Source organism: Oncorhynchus clarkii, chromosome 2 (genome assembly GCF_045791955.1).
Source record: "Oncorhynchus clarkii lewisi isolate Uvic-CL-2024 chromosome 2, UVic_Ocla_1.0, whole genome shotgun sequence".
NCBI classification, from domain to species: Eukaryota; Metazoa; Chordata; class Actinopteri; order Salmoniformes; family Salmonidae; genus Oncorhynchus; species Oncorhynchus clarkii.
In genome coordinates, this window is record NC_092148.1 from 31,693,983 (window position 1) to 31,714,656 (window position 20,674).

The following is a 20,674-nucleotide window of genomic DNA, read 5'->3' on the forward strand; positions in this document are numbered from 1 at the left end:
CATTTTGTGGTATTAAAGATTAGGCTCACGTCTCCAGTCATGGCAAGTAAAGTGTTGTAGAATTGCATGAAATGTGTTTATAAAACTACATTTTTCTCGTGTCCTGCTAAAGAATGTTCCCCTAGCTGAAAAAAATAGCTTCCCCCAAACTTGAAACCCACATGCAGCCTATTGACATACTCAAAAAACACACACAAACGATAGCTTTGGCTTGATATTTCCTTGCAAGGTAGGCCTAAGGAGTGCATCAACCCAGCATGAGACAATGTAAAGGGTGACATCTAGTGGGAAAAACTCTTCTGTACCATAGAGTATATCAATTATAGTTAACTAGAGCCTACACTCCACGAGGGCAGATACTTATCACTGTATAAAAACATTTACACTGTAGGTTAAGCCTATATCATCACTGGGGAGGAGGGGAGGGGGTTGTAGCTGGTCCAATTAGAAGCCTTATTTCTTTCAATTGTTATACATTTTTATTCTGCACCCTCAGCACCTATAGGTATAACATGTCCATAATTTTGGTGAATTTATTTACAAATCAGACTTTACGGTGAAAGCATAAGGGCAGGGTTAGTTTCAGTTTCAGAAATTCAAGAATTGAATTTGACTTCTCGGCTAGGACTGAGAAAATGTAGCTCTACAGTAACGTAGGCTGTAATTTGGAAGGACTTTAACAAGTTGGGGCCGTGGCCACACAGGAATAAAGGAAGGACATTTTTGAGCACGAGAGAGGGAGGTGCTACGGTTGCGAAGTCATAACCATAGCGTACATCAGAAATGCAAAATGTATGGTCAAGGTGAAAATGGAGCACCACGAAGAGGGAAACTAGTTGAAAGTTAAGGTAAATTCTAAACGCCATTGTCAGTGTTGTGTCTTTGTACAAAGCTAATGATTTACTATGTTAGTTTCACTGAAACGTCATATGACTCTGATTTACGTGTCACCTGTACTTGTATTCCACTGTCATGAGAAAAACACGGCGCCAGGCTCTCCTGTACAAACGAATACACTAACCCGTTGTCTGCCTCTGCATTGTCGGCCTTTGTAATGTCACGTAGTTTTTGTATATGCTATTTTATTATTTACATGGGTAAATAATTTTGTATTGGTTCGGTATTCATCTAGTTATTTGCTTTCATGATTCGTACAGGGTGCTTCAGGCTATGGTAATGTTGAATAACATTTGGGAAGTTTACAATAGGTTAACCAGTTTAATTGTGTAGTTTCTGTGATACATTGCAATAAACTAAAAACGGTTTGCAATTGCTGTAGACCTATGACACTTTAGCCTAATGTGAATACAAAGATATTAGGCCTGAAAAAGTTATACACATGTAATGCAGTACAGTCAATATGTCAAGTTGTCAACTGAATTATTTGCATATTACTCTAACATAATACAGTATGTCGGCCAAACTACACTAAACAAAAATATAAAGTGTTGGTTTCATGAGCTGAAATTAAAGATCCCAGAAATGTTTTATATGCACTAAAAGCTTATTTCGCTCAAATTTTGTGGACACATTGTTTACTTCCCTGTTAGTGGGCGGCAGGTAGCCTAGCGGTTAAGAGTTGCTGGTTCAAATCCCTAAACCAACTAGGTGAAACATTTGTCGACTTGAGCAGGGCGCTTAACGATAATATTGTATGTAAAAGTGTTAGTGAACATTTCTCCTTTGCCAAGATAATCCATCCACCTGACAAGTGTGGCATATCAAGAAGCTGATTAAGCAGCACGAGCATGACACAGGTGCACCTTGTGCTGGGAACAATAAAAAGACACTAAAATGTGCAACACAATGCCACAGATGTCTCAAGTTTTGAGGCAGTGTGCAACTGGCATGCTGACAGCAGGAATGTCCATCAGAGCTGAATTGAATGTTAATTTCTCTACTACAATGTCGCTTTACAGAATTTGGCAGTACTTCCAACCGGCCTCACAACCGCAAACCACGTGTAACCACACCAGCCAATGACCTCCACATCTGGTTTCTTCACCTGTGGGATCGTCTGAGACCACCCAGCTGATGAAACTGGGTTTGCACAACCGTAGAATTTCTGCACAAACTGTCAGAAATCGTCTCAGGGAAGCTCATCTGCATGTTCGTCGTCCTCAACAGGGTTTTGACCTGACTGCAGTTCGGCATCGTAACCGACTTTAGTGGGCAAATGCTCACTTTCGATTGCCGCTGGCACGCTGGAGAAGTGTGCTCTTCATGGATGGATCCCGGTATCAACTGTACCGGTAGATTGCAGACGTGTGGGCGATTTACTGATGTCAACGTTGTGAACAGAGTGCCCCATTGTGCCGGTGGAGTTATGATATGGGCAGGCATAAGCTACAGACAACAAATACAATTGCATTTTATCGATGGCAATTTGAATGCACTGATATACAGTGATTCCACTGGGCTCTCTCATACCGTCCCTGGAGGGGGTGCGTCACCTGAGTGGGTTGATTCACTGATGTGGTCATCCTGTCTGGGTTGGCGCCCAGACAGGATATCCCTCTAGTGGTGTGGGGACTGTGCTTTGGCAAAGTGGGTGGGGTTATATCCTTCCTGTTTGGCCCTGTCCGGGGGTGTCCTCGGATGGGGCCACAGTGTCTCCTGACCCCTCCTGTCTCAGCCTCCAGTATTTATGCTGCAGTAATTTATGTGTCGGGGGGCTAGGGTCAGTTTGTTATATCTGGAGTACTTCTCCTGTCCTATTCGGTGTCCTGTGTGAATTTAAGTGTGCTCTCTCTAATTCTCTCTTTCTCTCTCTCGGAGGACCTGAGCCCTAGGACCATGCCTCAGGACTACCTGACATGATAACTCCTTGCTGTCCCCAGTCCACCTGGCCGTGCTGCTGCTCCAGTTTCAACTGTTCTGCCTTATTATTATTCGACCATGCTGGTCATTTATGAACATTTGAACATCTTGGCCATGTTCTGTTATAATCTCCACCCGGCACAGCCAGAAGAGGACTGGACCCACATAGGACTGGACCCACATAGCCTGGTTCCTCTCTAGGTTTCTTCCTAGGTTTTGGCCTTTCTAGGGAGTTTTTCCTAGCCACCGTGCTTCTACACCTGCATTGCTTGCTGTTTGGGGTTTTAGGCTGGGTTTCTGTACAGCACTTTGAGATATCAGCTGATGTACGAAGGGCTATATATATAAATTTGATTTGATGCCCATTGTCGTGCTATTCATCCGCCGCCATCACCTCATGTTGCAGCATGATAATGCACAGCCCCATGTTGCAAGGATCTGTACACAATTCCCGGAAGCTGAAATTGTCCCAGTTCTTTCATGGCCTGCACACTCACCAGACATGTCACCCATTGAACATGTTTGGAATGCTCTGGATCGACGCATACAACAGTGTGCTCCAGTTCCCGCCAATATCCAGCAACTTCGCACAGCCATTGAAGAGGAGTGGGACAACATTCCACAGGCCACAATCAACTGCCTGATCAACTCTATGCGAAGGAGATCTGTTGGTCACACCAGATACTGACTGGTTTTCAGATTATCGCCCCTACCTTTTTTTGGGGGTAGGGGGGGGGGGGGGTATTTGTGGCCAGCAGATGCATATCTATATTCCCAGTCTTGTGAAATCCATAGATTAGGGCCTAATTAATTTATTTCAATTGACTGATTTCCTTATGTGAACTGTAACTCAGTAAGATATTAGAAATTGTGGCATTTTATACAGTGCCGTGAAAAAGTATTTGCCCCATTTCTGATTTTCTCTATTTTTGATGTTGATGCAAAACCTAATATTAGATAAAGGGAACCTGAGTTTACAAATATGGATACTTAGTTTTTTTTTAAATAACAAAGTTATGTAACACCCAATTCCGTTGTGTGAATAAGTAACTGCCCCCTTACATTCAATAACTGGTTGTGCCACCTTTAGCTGCAATGACTGCAACCAAATGCTTCCTGTAGTTGTTGATCAGTCTCTCACGTCGCTGTGGAGGAATTTTGTCCCACTCTTGCCTGCAGAACTGCTTTAACTCAGCGACACTTCTGGGTTTTCAAGCATAAACTGCTCGTTTCAAGTCCAATCAAGTCCAATCTCAATTGGGATTAGGTCTGGATTTTGACTAGGCCGTTTCAAAACTTGAAATTCGTTGCTTTTTAGCCATTTTCATGTAGACCTGATTGTGGATTTTGGATCATTGTCTTGCTGCATGACCCGGCTGCGCTTCAGCTTCAGCTCACAGACGTATGACCTGACATTCTCTGATACCGAGCAGAATTAATTTTTTCCTTCTATTAAGGCAAGTCTTCCAGGTCTTCGGGCAGCAAAGCATCCCCAAACCATCACACTACCACCACCATGCTTGACCGTTGGTATGAGGTTCTTACTGTGGAAGGCAGTGTTTGGTTTTCGCCAGGCATAATGGGAGAACTGCTATCTATAAAGTTGACTCAGGTTTGCCGAAAAGCACCTGGATGATCATCAAAAAGAATGTTCTTTGGACTATTTTTGTTCAGTATATTTGCATAACATTGTCTTTGAATTTAACTAAAGTCTCTCTCTGTTCAATCCAGGCAACCGTATCAACATGAAAAATAGGCCGTAACCCTCCCAAGCTGAACAGCTGCACAGGAAAGCCCAGACTGACAGTAGTAGAAGATGGACCAGGCCTTTCCCAGTCTCCAGATCTCAGCCACTGAGCTCCAACTCAGGGTGGACTTCTTCAGAAAGTTGGGCTACTCCCCCATGGAGGTTCGGGCCGCCCTGCTGAAGCTAGGCCTGAGTACAGACACCAACTCTGTACTGGGGGAGTTGGTCCGTAGTGGAGCCAGCACTGGTACTTCTAACTCCACCATTCCTGAGAGTGTTGAAGATACTACTGGCCCCAAAAGCCACACAGGCTCCAGCATGGCCTTCTCTAGGACCCATGGCTCCCCAGGAGACAGACCAGTCTCATTACTGGAAGACAGGATGGACACAGACAGTGGACTGAAACCTATCGTCATTGACGGCAGCAATGTGGCCATGAGGTGAGCGAGTCGAGAAGAGAGGAAGGGATTATTCTTGTTATGTTTGTAAGAGCTAGCATTCAATTGAAGTGTTTCAATGAGTTCAGCTGTGTGCATGCGCGCCTGTATGTCATGTTCCTGACAGTCCTGCCCTGTAAGGGTTAAGGTGTTATTGTGGTTGAGAAATTAGATGAAGCGGATGTACTGTATTATGTTCTCCTCATGTGGTTTGTTGTACATCACAATGAAAATGACAGCCAGCTATGCAAAAATACCTGTAAACTACAGGTGTACAACTACTCATTATCAGCTGTTGAACTATGACCCTGCAACACAAGAACCACGAGCTCTTCTCATACACCTTAATAATTTTGTCAGCTAGGTTTGAAGAGGTAGTATCCATGCCTGTGCATGCCTTTGCTAAGGTTAATGCTGCGCTATATGCAAATCTCCTACGCAAGTCTCTGCCTTGCACTGGCTCCCAGTGATAGCTATGTGTCAAGGCGGTGTTTATATTGTCAGGATAGAGTTCATATTGAACAGGCCAGACAACATTGTCACTCAGTTTTATTATGTCTTCTTAGTTCAAGTGTTTGCAATTACAACCATTTTTAACTGTCGTCTCCTTATTACATGGATGGAGCCAAGCCAACATTTTAGAACTTCCATTATTACAGTTTTATTACCTAGCTATTTGAGTATACAGTGTATGTTTGGACTCGATTCAATTCATAAACCAATAAGGAAACACAATCCACGTGTATGTTCAAAGGAATGTCAGATTCAAAAGTGGCAGCAGGTAGCCTAACAGTTAAAGCCATTGGGCCAGTAAACAAAAGATTGCTGGTTCAAATCCCCAAGCCGACTGGGTGAAAAATCTGTTGATGTACCCTTGAGCAAGGCACTTGACCCTAATTTATCTGGATAAGAGTGTCTGCTAAATGACAAAAAAAAATGTAGGGTGTCCAATCAAAAATATATTTTTTACCAATGGGTGAAATAATACGTTAATTGTTTAGACACTCCTATAAGAAAACCAATGGTCAAAACCCCATGTATCTATAATAATCCGTTCAGTTTATTTCCCTTGTAGGATGGCCAAGATTAGGGTTTCTAAATCAATGTAAGTCAGATAACATTTTTTTTTAAATATTTTGTTTTGAAAAAGGATTCAAAAATCTGGAAAATAGCATTGCGTCAGTTAGGCTGGATGATGTGCGAAAATTGAGGCAAACTGACCGGCTCAACTTTGAACTCGTCTTCTCAAATCCGGAGGACATAAAACAGTAGAGGTAAGATAGATATCAATTTTGAGACATGTCATGTTGTATTTTAGTTTACACTTTTCATATTAATGCGAAATTCCTGTTACTTTTCGAAGATTTCACAACAACAAAAAGTTTTATGAAATGTCAACAGCACCGAGTGTAGGCCTACCGCAAGCTTTTTTATTTTCAAAGCCTTTTACATTTGAATTCCGCTCGTGTCATGCTAATTTAGCTTTTTGCGACCCACAGAAACAACTTTGCAGAAGAACACTACATGTAAAATCCAAAACAGTTGCAGCAAGGAGCGTCAACGCTCTGTCAAAAGAGCTCAGTGCTTATTATTGGATATATTAGGATACGAAATTGGACTTTTTGGATATAATGTTAATGATGTGAGAGAAAGACCCAACTGAATGATTTAGAACATGAAGAATCATATTTGTCTTGGTAAAATTAATTTTATAATATAAGGTAGTGAAATTTCATCACCAAAGCTCGTTTTCACCCACTCACCCTACCATGTAATGTTTTTATGTTTTGCCAAAGTGTTTTTTTGTTTTATCTATATTTTATATGTATTGTTCAAAGGTCTCTTTGCAAGTGTTATTTAGCACTGATATACACTACCGGAGTCACATAGAAATGACCTTTTTCTTGAAAGAAAAGCCCATTTTGTCCATTAAAATAACATAAAATTGATCAGAAATATAGTGTATACATTGTTAATGTTGTAAATGACTATTGTAGCTGGGAACGGCTATTTATTTTTTAATGGATTATCTACATAGTCGTACAGAGGCCCATTATCAGAAACCATCACTCCTGTGTTCGAATGGCACGTTCCAATGGATCGCCAGCATCCCGGAGTCGCCTCTTCACTGTTGACGTTGAAACTGGTGTTTTGCGGGTACTATTTAATGAAGCTGCCAGTTGGGGACTTGAGAGGCGTCTGTTTCTCAAACTACACACTCTAATGTACTTGTCCTCTTGCTCAGTTGTGCACCGAGGCCTCCCACTCCTCTTTCTATTCTTTTTAGGGCCAGTTTGCGCTGTTCTGTGAAGGGAGTAGAACAACATTGTACGAGATCTTCAGTTTCTTGGCATTCGTGCATGGAATAGCCTTCATTTCTCAGAACAAGAAAAGACTGACAAGTTTCAGAAGAAATAATAGGTCAACAAATGCTGATGCTCCAGATACTCAACTAGTCTAAAGAAGGCCAGTTTTATTGCTTCTTTAATCAGGACAGCAGTTTTCAGCTGTGCTAACAATCGCAAAATTGTTTTCTAATGATCAATTGTCTTTTTAAAATTATGAACTTGGATTAGCTAACACAATGTGCCATTGGAACACAGGAGTGATGGTTGCTGATAAAGGGCCTCTATATGCCTATGTAGATACCATTAAAAATCAACTGTGTCCAGCTACAATAGTCATTTACAGCATTAACAATGTCTACACTGTATTTCTGATCAATTTGATGTTATTTTAATGGTAAAAAAAATTGCTTTTCTTTCAAAAACAAGGATATTTCTATGTGACCCCAAACTTTTGAACGGTAATGTACGTAAAATAGGACCTTGATGCACAGTATAGCTGTCATTCTGTCATATGTTATTATCTTATAACAGCTACTTTACTTTAATGATGTCATGCTACTTTACTACTCAGAAAGAGTACTGTTTGAGCTGCATACCTGAGTTCCTGTATTTTTTTAATAACTATGCAAATCTTGTCATTCGCTTGCATTGCCACTGAAGCGAATGCATTGTAGACAGAGGAGAAATTATTTGGTCAGATTAAATTTGCTCTACCTTTTTAACAATGAAACAATCAGAGATCGACATAAAACTGCACCTTCACCTCTCTCCTTCCTTTTAAATCTGCCCTCTTCACTAGAAATGTTTGTTGATTCATAGAAAGTAGTGACATATTTACTTATCCCATTTCCTGCTCTCTTGTCTCCCTTCCAGTCATGGTAACAAGGAAGTGTTCTCCTGTAAGGGAATTGAGTTGGCAGTGATCTATTTCCTGGATAGAGGTCACTCAACCGTCATTGTGTTTGTGCCCTCCTGGCGCAAGGAGCAGCCCAGGCCTGATGTCCCCATCACAGGTGAGATTCACAAATACAGTGCATTCAGAAAGTATTAAGACCCCTTGACTTTTCCACATTACAGCCTTATTCTAAAATGTATTAAATAAATTAAAATCCTCAATTTAGACACAATACCCCATTTTTTTGGCTAATGTATTAAAAAAAAAAACATTTACATAAGTATTCAGGCCCTTTACTATGAGACACGGAATTGAGCTCAGGTACATCCTGGTTCCATTGATCAACCTTGAGATGTTTCTACAACTTGATTGGAGTCAAGTTGTGGTATAGCCCAGACTTGAACCCGATCAAACATCTCTGGAGAGACCTGAAAATAGCTGTGCAGCGACGCTTCCCGTCCAACTTGACAGAGCTTGAGAGGATCTGCAGAGAAGAATAGGAGAAACTCCCCAAATACAGGTGTGCCAAGCTTGTAGCGTCATACCCAAGAAGACTCGAGACTGTAATCGCTGACAAAGGTACTTCTGTAACGGTATTCGTCGTCTGAAGACGAGGAAGAGGAATCATCGGACCAAAGCGCAGCGTGGTAAGTGTTCATGCTTTTTATTGGAACTGAACACTATAACAAAAATAACAACGAGAATAACCGAAACAGTCCTGTAAGGTGCAAAACACTAAACAGAAATAACTACCCACAAAAACCATGTGGTAAAAAGCTACCTAAGTATGCTGCCCAATCAGAGACAACAATAGATAGCTGTCCCTGATTGAGAACCATACCCAGCCAAAACAAAGAAATACAAAAAAACATAGAAAAAGAACATAGAAAGCCCACCCAAATCACACCCTGACCAAACCAAAATAGAGACATAAAAAGCTCTAAGGTCAGGGCGTGACAACTTCAATAAAGTACTGAGTAAAGGGTCTGAATACTTATTTCAGAAATTATACATTTGCCAAAATTTCTCAACTTGTTTTTTCTTTTTCATTATGTTGTATTGTGTGTAGATTGATGAGGAGAGAAAAAACAATTTAATGCACTTTAGAAAAGGCTGTAACGTGGAAAAAGTCAAGGGGCTTGAATATGCACTATAGTTCGAATGAGACTAGTCTCTGTTTCTGAATATGAATACTTTAATACCAGGGGATTTTGAAAATACAAACTATGTTCATGTACAACAAGAAACAATGCTTTTACGGACATTTCCGGGATTGATCTCTCTCTTTTTAGTCCAGGATTAGGTTTGTCTATGGAAATTCATTTTGGGAGGTCAGCAATACATAAAAATACTAGACACAGAAAATCAACACAATAGAATAAAATACAATACAGTATTCATTGTGACTATTTCTTTAAAATAATGCAATACATTACCTTATCTCGTTTATATGCAGGGGTTTTGGTAAGTACACTCACTGCACCTACAGTATGTTTCCAGTCATATGATGTGTCTGTAATATGAGACTGAGGCAAAAGGCATTGCGAAACTCCACCAGAGGGTAGTATTGGACAAATGCTGAAATCAAGAAATATTGTCTGACCTCATAGATGGCTTTCTGAAAAAATTCTAAATAAATGTTCCCAATTGTCATTGCTTCAACCCACATCATGTTGTCGAACACAGCAGTGACTCTTGTCCATGTACCTGAAGGCTATCTGTTAGGAGGTGTTTGTCGGACCACTATTTGTAGCTGACACATCATCACCTGGTGCCCACTGCTTGCATGGTTCAGTGGCGTTGTCTGAGGTGGAGCAAGCAAGCCAAAAGTTAAATTTTCAGTCCCAGTAACCAGGAAGTAAAAATAACCACAACAGTAAATCCTACCAGGGAATTGGGAAATCCCCACCAGGAAATGCAACTGTTTTTCTCACACACTCAGGTTACTGTCTGAAACTGAGTCTTTAACTGTTTCTAATCAAGCAGAGCGTTATGGTTTACATGTCAAGTGATTGTTGTTACCTGAACAATCAAAGCATTTTTGACACAGACAGTTGACATTTGTGAGTGCATTTCAGGCTTTAGTCAATAGTAGTCTCTAAAAACCTCAAGGAAATTGGTCAATATGGAGCTCTGTCTCACACTTATTTAAGTCAGCGTCCATATTCAAGTGTATCATTAGGAGCGCTGGTCTAGGAAAAAATACATTACTTTTAGGTCATATTGAACAAGATTACATGGACAGGAGGGACCAGATCCACGATCACTACTCCTACTTTGAGACACCATATGAATATGGCCCCAGATCTTTCCAAAGTTGGCTTACTGAACATTGTTGCCTTTAGCTTGTCCATTTTGTTTATTTAAACAATTTCCATTGTCCGTTTTCACACTGTGCACACAGGTGCATTTATTTAACATTCATTTTGGATGTATTTGTCAATGCTTTAATTTAGTCTGCTGGGAGGTTTCCATGTTATGTGATATTTGGGTTGTGAAATTTGAACAGCTTATGTAATAATGAAACTGTCATGTAATATTTGTTTTAAACGATTGATGGTTTTGTGCTCTGTGTTTTGTCTCAGGGATCCACAGCTGATGGATTTGTGTTTTGCGTGTCCCCTGTTTGATTTGGCACACTATGCCATATTTGATTGAAGCAATGTTATGCGACCCTTTCTTATCATAGTGTCACCTGGCTTGTTCATCATGCAAAGGTATAGAAGACGTTGTTTTGAAATATTAGTAATGTTAATGTGTACTAAGAAGACAAGGTAAGGCAGTGGAATAATTTGTGTCAAACAGAATTCCAATATGATGAAAGACCAAACATGAAGCGAACCATCTCTTCTTCTTACATCGCCAGCAACAGCTGTCCATGTAATCTTATTCATTATTATCTATACGGCAAAACTGATCCGAAATCAGCACTCCTACTCTGAGAAGCTTTATGAATAAAGGCACATGACTGGGACATAATAAAACACTTGGTGAAACATTTGCACGTTTATTTCCAGACCAACACATTCTAATGGAGCTAGAGAAGAAGAAGATAGTTGTCTTCACGCCCTCGAGACGTGTCGGTGGTAAACGGGTGGTCTGCTACGACGACCGTTTTATTGTGAAGCTGGCCTACGAGTCGGACGGCGTGATCGTGTCTAACGACACCTATAGGGACCTCCAGGGAGAGCGTCCGGAGTGGAAGCGCTGTATCGAGGAGAAGCTGCTTATGTACTCTTTCGTCAATGACAAGTGAGTGCTGGATGTATTTGTTTTTTAAATGGGGGGGATGACAGTGACAGGCATGCATTAAGGGGAGATTGATAGAGAGAAGATACAATGGTGAAGAGGCCAGTGGGGCCAGAATTCAATCCCACGCAGGCAGGGGAATCATACATGTTGTATGGGGGGGTTTCAGCAGGTAACATCTGTCATAAATACTGATTTTTGGACAGAAACATGAGAAATGGAGAGATGTATAAAAACAGGTTTTTAACTCTCTGAAAAAACATGTATTAATCATGTATTGATGTCAAGGGTAGATATGTAGAACAATTTGAGTCATGTACATAGTTCTCTTGTCATGTCTCTATTTTAGTTTGGTCAGGGCGTGAGTTGGGGTGGGCATTGTATGTTTGTTCTGTGTGTTATAGTTCTATGTGTTTGGCCTGGTATGGTTCCCAATCAGAGGCAGCTGTCAATCGTTGTCTCTGATTGAGAACCATACTTAGGTAGCCTATTCCCACCTGGTGTTTGTGGGTAGTTGTTTTCTGTGTCTGTGTTTTCACCATACAGAACTGTTTAGATTTTACTTTCTTTCCTGCATTTTGTTATTTTGTATTTTCTCGTGTTCTGATATAATAAATTATCATGGACACTTACAATGCTGCATATTGGTCCGATCCTTCCTACTCATCATCAGACAAAGAAGAAGTTTGTTACATCTCTAGTCAGGATTCAGCCCAGAAATAGCGAGCAACGTGGTTCCGAAAAGCAGATTTCACCTTTTTAGAGCAGATACTGTAGTAGTGTAATATACTGTAATGCCATGGTCACCAACTGGTTGATCTCCAAGGCATTCCTAGACGATTGCCAAACATTTCTGTAAAAAAAACTCAATGACAAAGCCTTGCGTTCCTATTTTTATATTATTAGTCTTGCGCTGTTGGCGGCAGGTGCACCCGATTCAGCTGCCCTGCATGCCAGGTAGGTGAATTGTTCCATTTTTAAACCATTTCATGTGTCTGAAGGTACAAATTCTGCCTTCCCGGCGGGCCTAGAGAGTAAATCAAGTGCACTATAGGCCTACCAATCGGATGGCTCAGATTACCATGTCTGTAGTAATGTAGCAAGCATAGAAGAAAGCTACAGCAAAGTTTATATTTAGATATTTAAGAACTTTTAAAACCATGACTCAACAAATACATTGAAGAGCTGGTTTTTTTATGAGCGTGTTCATGTTTAAGTTCTTACTCAGCACTGTCAACACTTAAAAAAAAAAAATTATTCAACACTTTTATAAGCCATAAAATGCACATTCATACTACTTCCACTTGCGCTAAAACCAGCACTGCAGCTGTAATGAATGAGTAGAAAGGTGTATCGATAGGCTTGCATGGTTATTATTAGCAGCTTGGGTATTTTTTAATATAGAGGAATATTTCACTTTCTCCGTTGAAAGTGTCGTAGAAATATTGGTCCAATAATATTTCTCAGATACCAAAGCTTGTGAATTCAAAGTAGACTTTATTACAAAGTAAAAAGCCGTGCTGGTTCATGGATCAACTGTTTTTCCCAGCCTTAGCACACTCCTTTTATACAGTTTCATCCTTACATTACATACATAGAGAAGAGTGACTGTAAATTATGAACTTGTTTTGGCTTTGCGCCACAATTGTTTCCAACCCTAAGTTCTTTCTTTGAAGCAGACTTTATCCCGCCTCTACAAATCATTTAACACTCTACAAATCACTGAACCGATTATATTCGTGGAACAACTATGACAGTTTGGTTAAAAGGTAATAGGGGCCATGCCAGGCTGCAGTCACAAGTAGATTATATCAGCACCCTCCAGGCTATAGTCATAAGTACATTCACTATATTGATTCTGACACTTCTTATCCAGGCATGCTTCTAGATTACAATGTGTGTCTATTTATTTTGTATATTGGCTTTTCTTATGCTATACAGGTGTGGTTACAGGTTCCTTTGAAGCTTTTAGTGATTCTGTTTTATTACATTAATATTTCACAATAAATATGCTACTGAAAAATCACCATAAAAGGATTAACAACATGTATTTGTCCAGAGGCAGAAATAATGTGGTGCGACTCGAGTTTTGCCATCAGCTGGAAGACGTGTTCCTTTTTGGTCAGCGTAGAAAATGGAAAAGGGCGTTAAGAGGCGAACCTTCAGTCTACTGCTCGCTCCCTCCACTGAGACTGACCATCAGATGCAGGCACCATCAGCCCAGTAAAATAAATTGTTATATAAATGTAGCTCACTCAGCTGTGCCTCACAGGTAATACAACATCTGGTCTATTACCAGTGTGATCGTATAGCCTACCTAAAATGTATAAAAATGGTGCGAACAACATTACATTTGCAGGACAATTTCAAGCAAAGCCAATATGCGGTGATAAGGTATTGGGCCTATAGCCTAATGCATAAACCTAATTGTTACAGTACTGTTTTTAATAGGTTAATGTTGCATAGGCTTACATTTTTTTATGTAATCTTTTAAAACAAATCTGTGGTAGATCTCCGCTTGCATTTTGACTCAAAGTGATCTTGACTCAGAAAAGGTTGGTGACCACTCCTGTATGGTTAGAGGATGATTCATGAGACCTGTGTTAATGTATTTATTTCAGATATGAAAAGCAAACATTCCCTCTGCCTGCACCGTGTCTTATTGTTCTAATCGATTAGATTCGATCCTCTATCACTTCTCTGCCTGTATTGTTTTCTGATCAATATTACCCATTTCCGGCCCAGATTCATGCCCCCAGATGACCCGCTTGGTCGTCATGGTCCCAGTCTGGAGAACTTCCTGAGGAAGAAGCCTCTACTAACAGAACAGAAACCCCAACTCTGTCCTTATGGTAGGATCTCAACCGTAGAGATATATGTGTGAGATACCATAGGGTTCTAATTATATTGTCTGAACACTGATGCTTAGTTTAAAACCTGTCTTGTTGAAGCAGAAGACAAACACAAAGTACTAATCTAGGATCAGGTCTCCATTAGGCATAAATGATTTTATATCAGCACTTCTAATCTGAGACTCTTTGTGAAGAGTCAAGATACTTTCTCCTGTAGAATTGCATTATTTTAGATTTAGGTAGAAATACTGTAACTGTCATGTTTAGTAACTCATTTATGTTTTCTATTTCAGGTAAAAAGTGTACGTATGGCGTAAAGTGTAAGTTCTACCACCCTGAGCGCACTCACCAATCTCACTGCTCATTGGCTGATGAGCTCAGGGAGAAGGCAAGGCTCTCCTCAGTAAAAGAGGACCGGAATCACATGATGTCACACCTGAGGGGCCCCCAGGCCGGCCCGAGCCCCTATCCCTCCTATTCTCTGGAGAATGACCTGGAGCACAGGCTGACGTTGGAGCATCGCGGTTCCCTGAGGGAGGGTCCCAATAGCCAGGTAACTGAGAACATGTTTCTGTCCTGGGATGGGCCACACTCCAGTAGGAACCAGCAGGCCCGCAGCCCCACAGCAGTAGGCCAAGGACAAATGGACTGGCCCAATATGCCCAGTATGTTCTCCCCCTACGCTACTACTGACCTCCCCTATGCCAGCATCTCCCATGAGTGCATGGACTCTGGTTTTGGCACCTATGAGAGCCAGTACTCGGATGTGTCCCAAGGCCACAGCAAGGCCTTCAGTCCCAGGCAGCAGCAGAAACAACAGGGTTCCAGACATCCAGGCATGCATCCAGAGAGGCTGGCCCAGGATAGCCTCCAGCCCTGCAGGTGTTGTTTCCTTTTGGCTCCCTTCACAGGTCCCCAGCAGCAGCACCACAGCAACCCACACCTTGAGTCCCAATCCCAGCCAAGGTATGACACCTACTCGCCTCCTCTGTTCCCACCCAACATGCACCACTACAGCCTCCCCTGCAACTTCCAGCAAGGCAGGGTGGGGGCACATAATTTCCACCCCCATCAGCACCCCCAGAAGTACTGGTCAGACCCCTTCCATGGCGGGGTCCCCCAGGCTAGGGCATCGTGTAGCCTCACCCCGAGCCCCCACCATCACCCCCCAACCCCGCATGGGGCCCCCCACTCATGCTCCTCTTACAGGAATCAGCAAGAACTCAACTCCTGGGCCCAGCCACCTCCACCTTCTGCCTTTGACACAGACAGAGAGGAGCTCCGTAAGAAACTGCAGGCCATCTTCAACCCCCACCAAGTAGATACGGTCATGGGGATGTTCCCTCACCTGATGGATGCCCAGAAGCTGGCTGCAGAGATCCTCAATTTCAAATCTGATGGGGGGGCCTTCTGATGCCTCTAAGCATCTTGTCTACGGGGTTAATTCAGGGTTGAGAAGCTTGCACAACTCTAACTTCCACATAAATCATTAATTGATTTCAATGGGATACTCTTGTTCTTTTCCTTTGTAATTTACTGTAACTGATTGAAAGGGCAACGTTTTATTGTTGATGTTGTCCTTCCTTAGCAGTCATGTGCTTGCATAGCTTATGTTAAATCCATGACAGGTTGTGTGTGCACAGTTTGGGAGAAGTGTAGAGAATTGGGATGAATCCCCTGTCGTGTTTAACTGGATTATTTTTAATTTATTGAAAGTTGTATACATTTATAACAGTGTAGTCAAATCTTGCCTCTAGACTCAATACTACGGCAAAAGTGAATCTAGAGTGTTTGACTGTTGATGCATATTGTATCATCATTTGGGATATACCGTATGTGATCTCTCGTTCGTCTGAAATTCAGCTCTCATGTAATAAGAAATAATTGTCTCAAATAATGTCATTGTCTGAAATTACACCTTTTACTATTATGTTTTTTTATATTGTGGTTCTGATGGCCATAATTTATTTCCTGTCTCATAGACCAATATATTCCTTATTCGATCTCTTTATGCAGTGTGGAATACAATGGTATACATTTTTCCCGTGTATAAAGCTACGCCCAAAGAACCCCAAATACTATACAGTATCCTTCTAACCAAGATAATAAGTTGGAGAAGCTGCCAAAGAAACTGAATTAATGTTGGAAAAGCACCTTGTCAATGACCCAAATATTGTAATTCTCCCATAGACCAGAATGTGATGTTCTCAGCAAGATAATGTATAAAAATGTGTTATGTAATATGTACAGTATGTCCTGTGAAGGTCTCTTATATCACCAAATACTGGGTAAATCCAATAGATCTTTTAAAGTAACTGTCCAGTGTTTCCAGATTTCTATGAAATATGACCTATAATGAATTACAATACAGTTTGACTGATTTTAGTTTTCCTTCCAAAATGGTTTTAATTATGTTAAAAAACTGCTTTTCTGTGTTGGAATGGTGTGGGTGTACCCCAACAACAGAATGGTGTGGGCGTATACCGGTATAAAAACATATTCATGCGAATAGACTGCTGATTGGCCAGCTCAAGCTCAATTATGATGACCTCATCCTCTATGTGGAAATAGCAAGCATTTTTTAAACTGTCTGTTTGAGTTTAAGGTTGTTGTTTTTTTGGTGTTTTCTCCAGTTTATGCTTTGACCACATATGAGTCAACAACATTTATTTGCCTGTGAGTTTACTTCTTATGGCTGGGGGCAGTATTGAGTAGCTTGGATGAATAAGGTGCCCAGAGTAAACTGCCTGTAGCAGGCAGTTTACTCTGGGCACCTCAGTCCCAGTTGCTAATATATGCTTATTATTAGTAAGTTTCTAAAACTGTTTGAATGATGTATGTAACAGAACTCATATGGCAGGCAAAAACCTGAGAAAAAAATCCAACCAGGAAATGGGAATTCTGATGTTGGTCGTTTTTCAACTTATTCCCTATTGAAGATACAGTGGGATAGCATGTTGCACTTCCTAAGGCTTCCACTAGATGTCAACAGTCTTCAGAACCTTGTTTGATGCTTCTACTGTAAAGGAGGGGCTCATAAGGGCTCTTTGAGTCAGCGGTCTGGCAGAGTGCCACAAGCTCGTGACGCTCGTTCACGTGAGAGTTAGCTCGCGTTCCATTGCTTTTCTACAGACAAAGGAATTCTCTGGTTGGAACATTATTGAAGATTTATGTTAAAAACGTCCTAAAGATTGATTCTATACATCGTTTGACATGTTTCTACGGACTGTAACTGAACTTTTTGACATTTTGTCTGCTCCGAGTGAACGCGCTTCGTGACTTTGGATTTGTTTACAAAACGCGCTAACAAAAGTAGCTATTTGGACATGAATGATGGACATAATCGAACAAAACAAACATTTATTGTGGAACTGGGATTCCTGGGAGTGCATTCTGATGAAGATCATCAAAGGTAAGTGAATATTTATAATGTTATTTCTGACTTCTGTTGACTGCACAATATGGCGGATATCTTTTTGGCTTGTTTGGTCACTGAGCGCCGTACTCAGATTAGTGCATGGTTTGCTTTTTCCGTAAAGCTTTTTTGAAATCTGATACAGCGGTTGCATTAAGGAGAAGTGTATCTAAAGTTCCATGCATAACACTTGTATTTTCATCAACATTTATTATGAGAATTTCTGTAATTTCATCAACATTTATTATGAGAATTTCTGTAAATTGATGTGGCTCTCTGCAAAATCACCAGATCTTTTTGGAGCTACTGAACAGAATGTGCCAATGTATACTGAGAATGTTTTATCTAAATATGAACTTTATCGAACAAAACATACATGTATTGTGTAACTTGAATTCCTATGAGTGTCATCTGATGAAGATCATCAAAGGTTAGTGATTAATTCTCTCTCTATTTCTGATTTTTGTGACTCCTCTCTTTGGCTGGAAAAATGGCTGTGTTTTTCTGTGACTTGGCTCTGACCTAACATAATCGTTTGTGGTGAAGCCTATTTGAAATCGGACACTGTGGTGGGATTAACAAGAAGTGTATCTTTAAAATGGTGTGAAATACTTCTATGTTTGAGGAATTTTAATTTGGGGATTTCTGTTGAAATGACACTGGCTGTTGTCATATCGATCCTGTTAGCGGGATCTCAGCCCTATTCATTAACAGAATATAAACTTTTTTTAAATGAGATTTTCACTGGACAATTACTTCAATGTTTCTATGATAGTTGTCTGTCTTTGCTGTATGCTGATAGACAACACTTTGTAGCTTCTTTTTTAAGTGCCTAAACATGGAAAATGTATAATTCAAATATCATGGACATTCAGAGTAGAGTTCTTGGTCTAAACAAATTGTTAAACTCTTTTATTTTAAACCCATTTTGGTAACTTTATTTAACAGCACGGTAAGTACTAGCTAGATATTTAAAGTTATAATGTTGTTATTATTATGCTATCATATAGTATTACCAGCTTCATATCAGGTTAATGCAGTCATAACCTCATGGTACTTGAAATAATTGGCAGGGAACACTAGGCATTTTATTTCTCAGCCATTTTTATGTGTTTTTAGAGTAGACTACTTTGTTTCTTCTGACTACAAATAGCTACTATACCAAATAGTACAATTTGTTGCCAAGTATTTACCAGTACCTAGTACTTACCCGACTGTAATAAAGGGTTACTCACTAATTTTATATTAATTTATATACCACTTAAACACTGACTTTTGAATGTTGGGGAATCATATTACACTAAAATGAAAGGTTTGAAATATACCTGTGTCTGTATTTTCTAATGTCATATCTCTGTATTTTGTCTCAAGCTACTGTACTATGATATGGCACTTTCATTGTTTTAGTGCCTCAGAGCGTAGACAGTCATATGCTCCATGATGATCTGATGATGACCATAGCTCAGGGCTCTCCAACCCTGTTCCTGGAGAGCCACCCTCATGTAGGTTTCAGCGAGATGAAATTCTTGCGACAAAGTCGACAGAAACCACATACCAATTTTGTCAGTGACAACTTCCCCAGATTATTCCATTATCGCTAGACAACACTAGCTAATACCTGTCTAGGAGCTAGCCACGGCACGTTTGTTAGCTAGATGCTCTTGGAAGTTGTTTCCATCCAAAATATTAACAAGGCGAGACTATCTTAACTCCTCCCCCACATTTACTGGATTGGTTGAACAGTGCAGAATAGAACGTCTCCCAACAGTTTTTTTTTTCTCTCGTCATGACCCGAATGTGGGGTGTCCCACTCAGGCGTTTATTTTACACCTGCTACGATAGGTTAGCTAAATAACATTTAAATATGCCATGTAGATATTTTAGACATGTTGTGATGGCATATTAGAAGAACATTCTGTCCCTGTCATTCTGTAAATGGGCCCACAGTGTAACAAAGAATCTTCATTTAATTGAATGTCATACAGTTAACTTAAAGTGTAATTCCACAAAAAAAATTATTAGCCATGTTCATTATGGTGCTGAACAGGAGGTTAAAATGTGGTGTGAGACCTAGATTCAATCAGATCAAGCATTAACCGGCAACAGCCGACATCCGCCTGCATAGCTGACATTTTGGAGGTATCAGAGCTGTCAAATCAGTGAGCAGCTGCTCTTGGTCATTGTCAGGAAGCCACACATGTTCCACTCACGTTAGAAGTTCAGAATGAGAAAGTGTAGGCTAAATAGAAATCCTCATTATTTAGTTTAATGATTTTCTATCAGCCTAATCGAGGCGCAGATTACATATCACATTCCAGTGTTCGAACTTGTAAACAAGGCTGCATGGGATTTCTCTTAATGCGACTCAGTGCAACCAATGGCAATGTCCGCTTTAGGTATAATGCCAGAAGCCGCTTGTGGACTTTACAGCTCTAACACAGTTCCACCTTTGACACCGCCAAAACAACCGCTATGCAGATGTCGGCTAAAGCAGATCTGATTGAATAGAGCCTTAAGGGTCATTTGAAGGGGCAATCAGCAGTTGAAACAATAACAAAGCATCCTCCCAGCCCCTGTTTCGATAAAAAGCTGAGCAATGGGGCTGGAGAAATATAACCCCACTCAAATTCAGAGAAAGAGCTATGGATGCAAGGACTGACCATCCATGATATCAAAATGATAGCTTCAACCATGTTTTTAGGCTATATAGTGTTTGTTTACATTGACTTAATTTACAAACATTAGAGGGGGGGGTCGTGTTTAACTTTACTTGTGGGGAGCAGAGGTCCCCACAAGAATAGTAAACAAACAAAAATGTGACCAACAGGCTATTTGTAGGAGGTTAAGGGTTAAGGTTAGAATTAGTGTTAGAGTTGGGGTCTAGGGTTAGGGTTACATATCATGAAATATA

General features: G+C 40.6%; 1 protein-coding gene across 4 annotated transcripts; it reads left to right on the forward strand.

The window, feature by feature from the left end:
- The first annotated feature begins 725 nt into the window (after window positions 1-725).
- On the forward strand, window positions 726-19,083 carry LOC139366550 (endoribonuclease ZC3H12A-like). Of its 4 annotated transcripts, none has more exons than XM_071104172.1 (6): window positions 726-848; window positions 4,552-5,007; window positions 8,226-8,365; window positions 11,265-11,499; window positions 14,242-14,348; window positions 14,642-19,083. In XM_071104172.1, exons 2-6 carry the CDS (start codon window positions 4,637-4,639, stop codon window positions 15,760-15,762), a joined length of 1,974 nt encoding a protein of 657 aa, XP_070960273.1. In that variant the 5' UTR covers window positions 726-848; window positions 4,552-4,636; the 3' UTR covers window positions 15,763-19,083. The 4 variants fall into 4 exon arrangements, with proteins under 4 accessions (XP_070960273.1, XP_070960292.1, XP_070960302.1 ...); XM_071104191.1 differs by lacking the exon at window positions 726-848 and adding an exon at window positions 3,611-4,432 and having other exon boundaries at window positions 14,642-16,734; XM_071104201.1 differs by lacking the exon at window positions 726-848 and adding an exon at window positions 3,611-4,350 and having other exon boundaries at window positions 14,642-16,734.
- The last annotated feature ends 1,591 nt before the right edge of the window (window positions 19,084-20,674 follow it).

Excerpts from the sequence above, each read along its gene's own strand:
- LOC139366550 (XM_071104172.1), top strand. The coding sequence starts at position 4,637 with ATGGACCAGGCCTTTCCCAGTCTCCAGATCTCAGCCACTGAGCTCCAA. Across the intron at positions 5,008-8,225 it reads GGCAGCAATGTGGCCATGAG|TCATGGTAACAAGGAAGTGT; the intron begins GTGAGCGAGTCG and ends TCTCCCTTCCAG. Across the intron at positions 8,366-11,264 it reads GCCTGATGTCCCCATCACAG|ACCAACACATTCTAATGGAG; the intron begins GTGAGATTCACA and ends GTTTATTTCCAG.